The sequence below is a fragment of the Oncorhynchus masou genome, chromosome 1 (genome assembly GCF_036934945.1).
Source record: "Oncorhynchus masou masou isolate Uvic2021 chromosome 1, UVic_Omas_1.1, whole genome shotgun sequence".
NCBI lineage: Eukaryota > Metazoa > Chordata > Actinopteri > Salmoniformes > Salmonidae > Oncorhynchus > Oncorhynchus masou.
This window is the reverse complement of record NC_088212.1, coordinates 4,964,068-4,974,862: the sequence shown is the minus strand read 5'-3', so window position 1 is coordinate 4,974,862 and position 10,795 is coordinate 4,964,068. Positions and strand designations below refer to the sequence as shown.

The 10,795-nt window shown below is 42.3% G+C and overlaps 1 protein-coding gene across 3 annotated transcripts in view; it reads left to right on the top strand.

The window, feature by feature from the left end:
- LOC135544553 (proheparin-binding EGF-like growth factor) overlaps positions 1-9,116 on the top strand; it is an 11,853-nt gene extending 2,737 nt beyond the window's left edge. For 2 of the 3 annotated variants that reach the window (XM_064972374.1, XM_064972293.1), the window contains exons 3-6: positions 1,790-2,042; positions 4,687-4,851; positions 8,164-8,267; positions 8,730-9,116. In XM_064972374.1, coding sequence (XP_064828446.1) covers positions 1,790-2,042; positions 4,687-4,851; positions 8,164-8,257 — 512 coding nt within the window. In that variant the 3' untranslated portion in view covers positions 8,258-8,267; positions 8,730-9,116. The remainder of the gene's footprint in view (positions 1-1,789; positions 2,043-4,686; positions 4,852-8,163; positions 8,268-8,729) is intronic. The other variant, XM_064972459.1, reaches the window with a different exon arrangement.
- Positions 9,117-10,795: the final 1,679 nt, after the last annotated feature.

The window sequence follows — 10,795 nt, the reverse complement described above, 5'->3', positions numbered from 1 at the left end:
TGTCTCCTATCTGTCTCCATGTCTCTCCATCTGTCTCCTATCTGTCTCCATGTCTCTCCATCTGTCTCCCATCTTTCTTCTATCTGTCTCCTATCTGTCTCCATGTCTCTCCATCTGTCTCCTATCTGTCTCCATGTCTCTCCATCTGTCTCCCAACTGTCTCCTATCTGTCTCCATGTCTCTCCATCTGTCTCCGATCTGTCTCCATGTCTCTCCATCTGTCTCCCATCTGTCTCCCATCTGTCTCCTATCTGTCTCCATGTCTCTCCATATGTCTCCTATCTGTCTCCATGTCTCTCTATCTGTTTCCCATCTGTCTCCTATCTGTCTCCATGTCTCTCCATCTGTCTCCGATCTGTCTCCATGTCTCTCCATCTGTCTCCCATCCGTCTCCCATCTGTCTCCTATCTGTCTCCATGTCTCTCCATCTGTCTCCTATCTGTCTCCATGTCTCTCTATCTGTTTCCCATCTGTCTCCTATCTGTCTCCATGTCTCTCCATCTGTCTCCTATTTGTCTCCATGTCTCTCAATCTGTCTCCCATCTGTCTCCCATCTGTCTCCTATCTGTCTCCATATCTGTCTCCCATCTGTCTCCTATCTGTCTCCATGTCTCTCCATCTGTCTCCTATCTGTCTCCATGTCTCTCAATCTGTCTCCCATCTGTCTCCCATCTGTCTCCTATCTGTCTCCATATCTGTCTCCCATCTGTCTCCTATCTGTCTCCATGTCTCTCCATCTGTCTCCTATCTGTCTCCATTTCTCTCCATCTGCCTCCTATCTGTCTCCATGTCTCTCCATCTGTCTCCCAACTCTGTCTATCTGTCTCCAGTCCATCTCCATCTGTCTCCCATCTGTCTCCATCTCTCACCTGTCTCCTATAATTCTCCATCTGTCTCAACCTCTCTGTCTGTCTCTCCGCCTGTCTCTTATCTGTCTCCATCTGTCTCCTATCTGTCTCCATGTCTCTCCATCTGTCTCCTATCTGTCTCCATGTCTCTCCATCTGTCTCCCATCTTTCTTCTATCTGTCTCCTATCTGTCTCCATGTCTCTCCATCTGTCTCCCATCTTTCTTCTATCTGTCTCCTATCTGTCTCCATGTCTCTCCATCTGTCTCCTATCTGTCTCCATGTCTCTCCATCTGTCTCCCAACTGTCTCCTATCTGTCTCCATGTCTCTCCATCTGTCTCCGATCTGTCTCCATGTCTCTCCATCTGTCTCCCATCTGTCTCCCATCTGTCTCCTATCTGTCTCCATGTCTCTCCATCTGTCTCCTATCTGTCTCCATGTCTCTCTATCTGTTTCCCATCTGTCTCCTATCTGTCTCCATGTCTCTCCATCTGTCTCCTATTTGTCTCCATGTCTCTCAATCTGTCTCCCATCTGTCTCCCATCTGTCTCCTATCTGTCTCCATATCTGTCTCCCATCTGTCTCCTATCTGTCTCCATGTCTCTCCATCTGTCTCCTATCTGTCTCCATGTCTCTCAATCTGTCTCCCATCTGTCTCCCATCTGTCTCCTATCTGTCTCCATATCTGTCTCCCATCTGTCTCCTATCTGTCTCCATGTCTCTCCATCTGTCTCCTATCTGTCTCCATGTCTCTCAATCTGTCTCCCAACTCTGTCTATCTGTCTCCATTTCTCTCCATCTGTCTCCATGTCTCTCTATCTGTTTTCCCCTTCTCTCTCCCCTCTCTCTCCCCTCTCTCTCCCATCTGTCTCCCCCTTTTCTCCCATCTATCACTGTCTCTAATAATCAGAAAATTATGATAACCATCTGTTGTTTCCCAGCAGTGCCGCGTCACAGTAAGATCCAAAAAGAAAAGAGGAGAGGTCAGAAAGGGAACAAGAATAAAGAAAGGAAGAAGAAAACAAGAACCTCAACAGGACACCCGTCAGCAGGAACGACGTCGGAGTTCCCGGCCGCACACACACACCAGACGTCAGGGCGTGTCACACAGGACCCGTGTAGCTTTTCCCACAAGGGCTACTGTATCCATGGGCTCTGCAAGTACATGGCAGACCTGAGAGAGCCAGTGTGTATGTGAGTAAAACACAGGTGTGTGTGTGTGTGTGTGTGTGTGTGTGTGTGTGTGTGTGTGTGTGTGTGTGTGTGTGTGTGTGTGTGTGTGTGTGTGTGTGTGTGTGTGTGTGTGTGTGTGTGTGTGTGTGTGTGTAATGAAGGATAGATTGACTGATTGACTGACTGACTGACTGATTGACTGTTTGGTTGACTGACTGACTGACTGACTGTTTGGTTGACTGTTTGGTTGACTGACTGACTGTTTGGTTGACTGATTGACTGTTTGGTTGACTGACTGACTGATTGACTGTTTGGTTGACTGACTGACTGTTTGGTTGACTGAAAGACTGATTGACTGTTTGGTTGACTGGCTGACTGATTGACTGTTTGGTTGACTGTCTGACTGATTGACTGTTTGGTTGACTGACTGACTGACTGACTGACTGTTTGGTTGACTGACTGACTGATTGACTGTTTGGTTGACTGACTGACTGACTGTTTGGTTGACTGACTGACTGATTGACTGTTTGGTTGACTGACTGACTGACTGACTGTTTGGTTGACTGACTGACTGATTGACTGTTTGGTTGACTGACTGACTGACTGTTTGGTTGACTGACTGACTGACTGACTGTTTGGTTGACTGACTGACTGATTGGTTGACTGACTGACTGATTGACTGTTTGGTTGACTGACTGACTGATTGACTGTTTGGTTGACTGACTGACTGTATGGTTGACTGACTGACTGTATGGTTGACTGACTGACTGATTGACTGTTTGGTTGACTGACTGACTGATTGACTGTTTGGTTGACTGACTGACTGTATGGTTGACTGACTGACTGTATGGTTGACTGACTGACTGATTGACTGTTTGGTTGACTGACTGACTGATTGACTGTTTGGTTGACTGACTGACTGTTTGGTTGACTGACTGACTGATTGACTGTTTGGTTGACTGACTGACTGTATGGTTGACTGACTGACTGATTGACTGTTTGGTTGACTGGCTGACTGATTGACTGTTTGGTTAACTGACTGACTGACTGACTGTTTGGTTGACTGACTGACTGTTTGGTTGACTGACTGACTGAATGTTTGGTTGACTGACTGACTGACTGTTTGGTTGACTGACTGACTGATTGACTGTTTGGTTGACTGACTGACTGTTTGACTGTTTGGTTGACTGACTGACTGACTGACTGTATGGTTGACTGACTGACTGTTTGGTTGACTGACTGACTGACTGACTGTTTGGTTGACTGACTGACTGTTTGGTTGACTGACTGACTGATTGACTGTTTGGTTGACTGACTGACTGTTTGGTTGACTGACTGACTGTTTGGTTGACTGACTGTTTGGTTGACTGACTGACTGTTTGGTTGACTGTTTGGTTGACTGACTGACTGTTTGGTTGACTGATTGACTGTTTGGTTTACATTTACATTTAAGTCATTTAGCAGACGCTCTTATCCAGAGCGACTTACAAATTGGGTTGACTGACTGACTGATTAACTGTTTGGTTGACTGACTGACTGATTGACTGTTTGGTTGACTGACTGACTGATTGACTGTTTGGTTGACTGACTGACTGATTGGTTGACTGACTGACTGACTGTTTGGTTGACTGATTGACTGTTTGGTTGACTGACTGACTGTTTGGTTGACTGACTGACTGATTGACTGTTTGGTTGACTGACTGACTGATTGACTGTTTGGTTGACTGACTGACTGTATGGTTGACTGACTGACTGATTGACTGTTTGGTTGACTGACTGACTGACTGACTGACTGTTTGGTTGACTGACTGACTGACTGACTGTTTTGTTGACTGACTGACTGTTTGGTTGACTGACTGACTGATTGACTGTTTGGTTGACTGACTGACTGTTTGACTGTTTGGTTGACTGACTGACTGACTGACTGACTGTTTGGTTGACTGACTGACTGTTTGGTTGACTGACTGACTGACTGTTTGGTTGACTGACTGACTGATTGACTGTTTGGTTGACTGACTGACTGATTGACTGTTTGGTTGACTGACTGACTGTTTGGTTGACTGACTGACTGACTGTTTGGTTGACTGATTGACTGTTTGGTTGACTGACTGACTGTTTGGTTGACTGACTGACTGACTGACTGTTTGGTTGACTGACTGACTGTTTGGTTGACTGACTGACTGATTGACTGTTTGGTTGACTGAATGACTGTTTGATTGACTGATTGACTGTTTGGTTGACTGACTGACTGACTGACTGTTTGGTTGACTGACTGACTGTTTGGTTGACTGACTGACTGTTTGGTTGACTGACTGACTGACTGATTGACTGACTGACTGTTTGGTTGACTGACTGACTGATTGACTGTTTGGTAGACTGACTGACTGTTTGGTTGACTGACTGACTGATTGACTGTTTGGTTGACTGACTGACTGTTTGGTTGACTGACTGACTGTTTGGTTAACTGACTGACTGTTTGGTTGACTGACTGACTGACTGACTGTTTGGTTGACTGACTGACTGTTTGGTTGACTGACTGACTGTTTGGTTGACTGACTGACTGTTTGGTTGACTGACTGACTGATTGACTGTTTGGTTGACTGACTGACTGTTTGGTTGACTGACTGACTGTTTGGTTGACTGACTATCTGACCCCCCCCCCCAGGTGTAATAAAGGATACGACGGTGAGCGCTGTGGGATCCTGCTGCTGCCTACGACGAACAAGGAGGAGAGCGGCAGAGCAGAGGTGGTTCAGACTGTCCTGGTCGTTATAGCTGTGGTCCTCTCCTGCGTCAGTTGCCTCGCCGTACTGCTCATGGCCTGCACACAGTGAGTATCAAGTTTCAACGCTTAATGCCAGTGAAATACCTTTCTTGGCAAGATCTATCCCCAACAATCAATGGCAATGTAACACACACACACAAAAATAACAATATCCCATAATGTCAAAGTGGAATTACATTTTTAGAAATGTTTACAACGTAATTCTAAATGACAGGCTGAGATGTCTCAACTCATTAGGTATTCAACCCTTTTGTCATAGGAAGACTAAATAAGTTCAGGAGTAAAAATGTGCTTAACAAGTCACATAATAAGTTGCATGGATTCACTCTGTGTGCAATAGTAGTGTTTAACGTGATTTTTAAACGACTACCTCCTCTCTGTATCCCACACATACAATTATCTGTAAGGTCCCTCAGTCGAGCAGCAAAGAAGGGCACCTATTGGTAGATGGGTATTTAAAAAAAAGCAGACATTGAATATCCCTTTGAGCATGGTGAAGTTATTAATTACACTTTGGATGGTGTATCAATACACCCAGTCATTCCAAAGATACAGGTGTCCTTCCTAACTCAGTTGCCGGAGAGGAAGGAAACCACTCAGGGATTTAACCATGAGGCCAATGGTGACTTTAAAACAGTTACAGAGTTTAATGGCTGTGACAGGAGAAAACTGTGGACGGATCAACAACATTGAAGTTACTCCGCAATACTAACCTAAATGACAGAGTGAAAAGAAGAAATCCTGAACAGAATAAAAAATATTCCAAAACTTGCATCCTGTTTACAACAAGGTACTAAAGTAGAACTGCAGAAAATGTAGCAAAGAAATCAACTTTATGTCCTGAATAAAAAGAGTTATGTTTGGAGCAAATCCAACAAAACACATCACTGAGTACCACTCTTCATCTGTTCAAGTATGATGGTGGCTGCATCATGTTATGGGTCTGCTTGTCATCCACAAGAACTAAGGAGTTTTTAAGAGTAAAAAGAAACGGAATAGAGCTAAGCGTAGACAAAATCCTAGAAAACCTTGTTCAGTCTGCTTTCCAACAGACACTGGGAGACAAATCCACTTTTCGGCAGGACAACAACCTAAAACACAAGGCCAAATATACACTGGAGTTACTTACCAAGACAGTGAATGTTCCTGAGTGGCCGAGTTAAAGTTTTGACTTAACCCAGCTTTAAAATCTATGGCAAGACCTGAAAATGGTTGTCTAGCAATGATCAACAACCAATTTGACAGAGCTTTAATTTTTTTAAAGAATAATGTGCAAATATTGTACATTTCAGGTGTGTACAGCTCTTAGAGACATACCCAGAAAGACTCACAGCTCTTAGAGACTTACCCAGAAAGACTCACAGCTCTTAGAGACATACCCAGAAAGACTCACAGCTCTTAGAGACTTACCCAGAAAGACTCACAGCTCGTAGAGACTTACCCAGAAAGACTCACAGCTCTTAGAAACTTACCCAGAAAGACTCACAGCTCTTAGAGACTTACCCAGATAGGCTCACAGCTCTTAGAGCTTTGTGTCTTTCTGGGTAAGTCTCTAAGAGCTGTGAGTCTTTCTGGGTAAGTCTCTAAGAGCTGTACACACCTTAAATGTACAATATTTGCACATTATTCTTTAAATATATATATATATATATACATATATACATATATATATATATCTATATATATATACATATATACATATATATATCTATCTATATATATGTATATATATGTATATATAGATATATATATATATATATATGTATATATGTATATATATATATATATATATACATATATATATATCTATCTATCTATATATATATAGATATATATATAGATAGATATATATATATGTATATATGTATATATATATATATATATATATATATATATATATATATATATATATATGTATATATGTATATATATATATATATATATATATATGTATATATATATAGATATATATGTATATATGTATATATATATATAGATATATATATATATGTATATATATATATAGATATATATGTATATATGTATATATATATATATAGATATATATGTATATATGTATATATATAGATATATATGTATATATATGTATATATATATATATATATATATATATGTATATATATATATGTATATATGTATATATATATATATACGTATATATATATACGTATATATATATATATATATATATATACGTATATATATATATATATATATATATATATATATATATATATATAATCCATTTTGAATTCAGGCTGTAACACACAATGTCAAGGGGTGTGAATACTTTCTTGAAGGCACTTTAAATCATCCACCATGTTGTTACCTGAGAAGAATTAGTGTGACGATGCTGCCAACGACCTGAGTAATAGCAGAGCAAAACACAGTACATACAGTACCTCTATCTGAATGAATTTTCCATTAACTGGGTCGTGCCAGAATACCGGATTTCCATCTGTCAGTCACAGAAATGTGTAGGATCTATAATAGGACTGATCTATAATAGGACTGATCTATAATAGGACTGATCTATAATAGGACTGATCTATAATAGGACTGATTTATAATAGGACTGATCTATAATAGGACTGATCTATAATAGGACTGATCTATAATAGGACTGATCTATAATAGGACTGATCTATAATAGGACTGATCTATAATAGGACTGATCTATAATAGGACTGATCTATAATAGGTCTTACACACTGTAGATCCTAGTGGAATGTATAGGATCTATAATAGGACTGATCTATAATAGGACTGATCTATAATAGGACTGATCTATAATAGGACTGATCTATAATAGGACTTACACACTGTAGATCCTAGTGGAATGTATAGGATCTATAATAGGACTGATTTATAATAGGACTGATCTATAATAGGACTGATCTATAATAGGACTGATCTATAATAGGACTGATCTATATTAGGACTGATCTATAATAGGACTGATCTATAATAGGTCTTACACACTGTAGATCCTAGTGGAATGTATAGGATCTATAATAGGACTGATCTATAATAGGACTGATCTATAATAGATATGTTGGCTGTTCTGGGTCAGCACCAGGTCCAGATATGTTTGCTGTTCTGGGTCAGCACCAGGTCCAGATATGTTGGCTGTTCTGGGTCAGCACCAGGTCCAGATATGTTTGCTGTTCTGGGTCAGCACCTGGTCCAGATATGTTTGCTGTTCCGGGTCAGTGGTATTGGCGGTGATTCTTGTGTTCGTAGTGGATTGTGAGTTCGGGCCTCGGTCGGGACTGAATTGACACTCTGTCACAGACGCTAGGAGTTAATGGACATCCCTCTCTGGTGTGCTATCAGTTACAGAACTCATCAGAACTTTCTGGCTACCTATCTTGGCTCTGGCAGTGAGACACAGCTCCAGAAAACCACACCCTGTGACATCACAGTGTGACCATCAACAGGTGAGATATAACCCCCTCCTCCACCTACACACTAAGACTGCACAACCCCCCCCCCCCACACACACACACACACACACACACACACACACACACACACACACACACACACACACACACACACACACACACACACACACACACACACACACACACACACACACACACACACACACACACACACACGCACTCTCTCAAACATTCTCGTACAATCTTGCATAATGAAATCATAGCCCAAAGCTAAACATTGTGGCGTTGCAGCATTCTCCCCAATACCTGTTTGTCAATGATATGAATTACAGGCTCGGCTCCTAAGGATTGTCTTCTTGCCTTGCTTCTCGGCTGACCTCTGACCTCTGACCTCTGGACTCTGCCCTCTGTTGTTTTTTCCCTCGTGTGTGTGATCTTTAATACTGGAAATTCAACAGCTGAATAATGACCCTTCTCTCGCTTCTCTTATTCTAGAGAACTTAAACGTCTGGAACCATGAGAACCGGGACAACCAGAGGAGAAACTGGTTCCGGCTCCTACCCAGTGGAGTGATCTACTGAACACACTCTACAACGCCAGACAGTAGAATTTTCTGCAGGAGAACCAGCATAGAACCTCCTTGAAGAACCAGCATAGAACCGCCTTGAAAAACCAGCATAGAACCGCCTTGTTATTCTAATTTATTGGATTATTTATTGGTGACAGAGTGTTGTTTTATTAGATATGATTGGACTGCGATGTTGAGCATCATGTTCCCATTACATTATTGTTTATTTATTAACCAGGCTGTTCCTAGGTCAGATCTACTGTACTGGACGTAGATGGAATCTATCTGTTCACAAATAAAGTCCCCCCACTCTGTTAAGAAAAGTGTGTGTGTGTGTGTGTGTGTGTGTGTGTGTGTGTGTGTGTGTGTGTGTGTGTGTGTGTGTGTGTGTGTGTGTGTGTGTGTGTGTGTGTGTGTGTGTGTGAGTGTGTGTGTGTGTGTGTGTCCTCAGCCTGGACTGTGTGTTTCCATTCCCCAGCCATGTGCTCATACAAACACAGCAGGCCTGTACCCAAACACAGACACACAGTGAAGAGCAGAGAGAGAGAGAGAGAGACAGAGAGAGAGAGACAGAAAGAGAGAGAGAGAGAGAGAGAGAGAGACAGAGAGAGACAGAGACAGAGAGAGAGAGAGAGAGAGAGAGAGACAGAGAGAGAGAGAGAGACAGAGAGAGAGACAGAAAGAGAGAGAGAGAGAGAGAGAGAGAGAGAGAGAGAGAGAGAGAGAGGAGGACCCAAATAACTTTGACAGAGACCCTCAGCACTCTCTATCTATCTCTCTCTCTCTCTCTTTCAATGGTAATAATCATACATGAGAGTATAAAGTCGAGAGTATAAAACAAAAACAGGAATCTCTCTCTCTCTATTTGTGATGCGACAAAGGGATGAAATGCATTATGACATCAGCGAGATATGACATCACAATGGAATGGAACACTTCAAAGCATCCGACAGGTTCCAACAAACCTTAGAATGAAAGGAAGAATTCATATCAACGTTCTCCTCGGAATTCTTCTGGGAGTAAATCTGTTAAACAGTGACAGGAGGTCTTTGAAAAGATTGGAACTATCAAACGGAAAAGAAAATTAGAAAAGTAGCTCCTTTATCTCATTCTGGAGCCAACCTAAACTATGGAAGGTGACATGATAGAGATATAAAGCATCAAGATATCTTTACGCTTCATATACTCTGTTCATGTATGTCATCATCTACGAAGAGGTCTAATACTAAGTTCACATATAGACAAAATAGAACCAAACCAGTCGGTTTGATATGGGTGTCAATCTCTCTCTCTCTCCCTCTTCCCACCCCTCTTGCCTCTATTTTCCCATTCTCCCATGACTTCGAAATTGGACATCTATCCATGTCCCGAGGACGTAGGGAAATGCCTTAAATAACCGGGCACTAGGGGCAACAGAGAGCACTATTGCCTTCAATACCCGGGCACTAGGGGCAACAGAGAGCACTATTGCCTTCAATACCCGGGCACTAGGGGCAACAGAGAGCACTATTGCCTTCAATACCTGGGCACTAGGGGCAACAGAGAGCACTATTGCCTTCAATACCCGGGCACTAGGGGCAACAGAGAGCACTATTGCCTTCAATACCCGGGCACTAGGGGCAACAGAGAGCACTATTGCCTTCAATACCCGGGCACTAGGGGCAACAGAGAGCACTATTGCCTTCAATACCCGGGCACTAGGGGCAACAGAGAGCACTATTGCCTTCAATACCCGGGCACTAGGGGCAACAGAGAGCACTATTGCCTTCAATACCCGGGCACTAGGGGCAACAGAGAGCACTATTGCCTTCAATACCTGGGCACTAGGGGCAACAGAGAGCACTATTGCCTTCAATACCCGGGCACTAGGGGCAACAGAGAGCACTATTGCCTTCAATACCCGGGCACTAGGGGCAACAGAGAGCACTATTGCCTTCAATACCCGGGCACTAGGGGCAACAGAGAGCACTATTGCCTTCAATACCCGGGCACT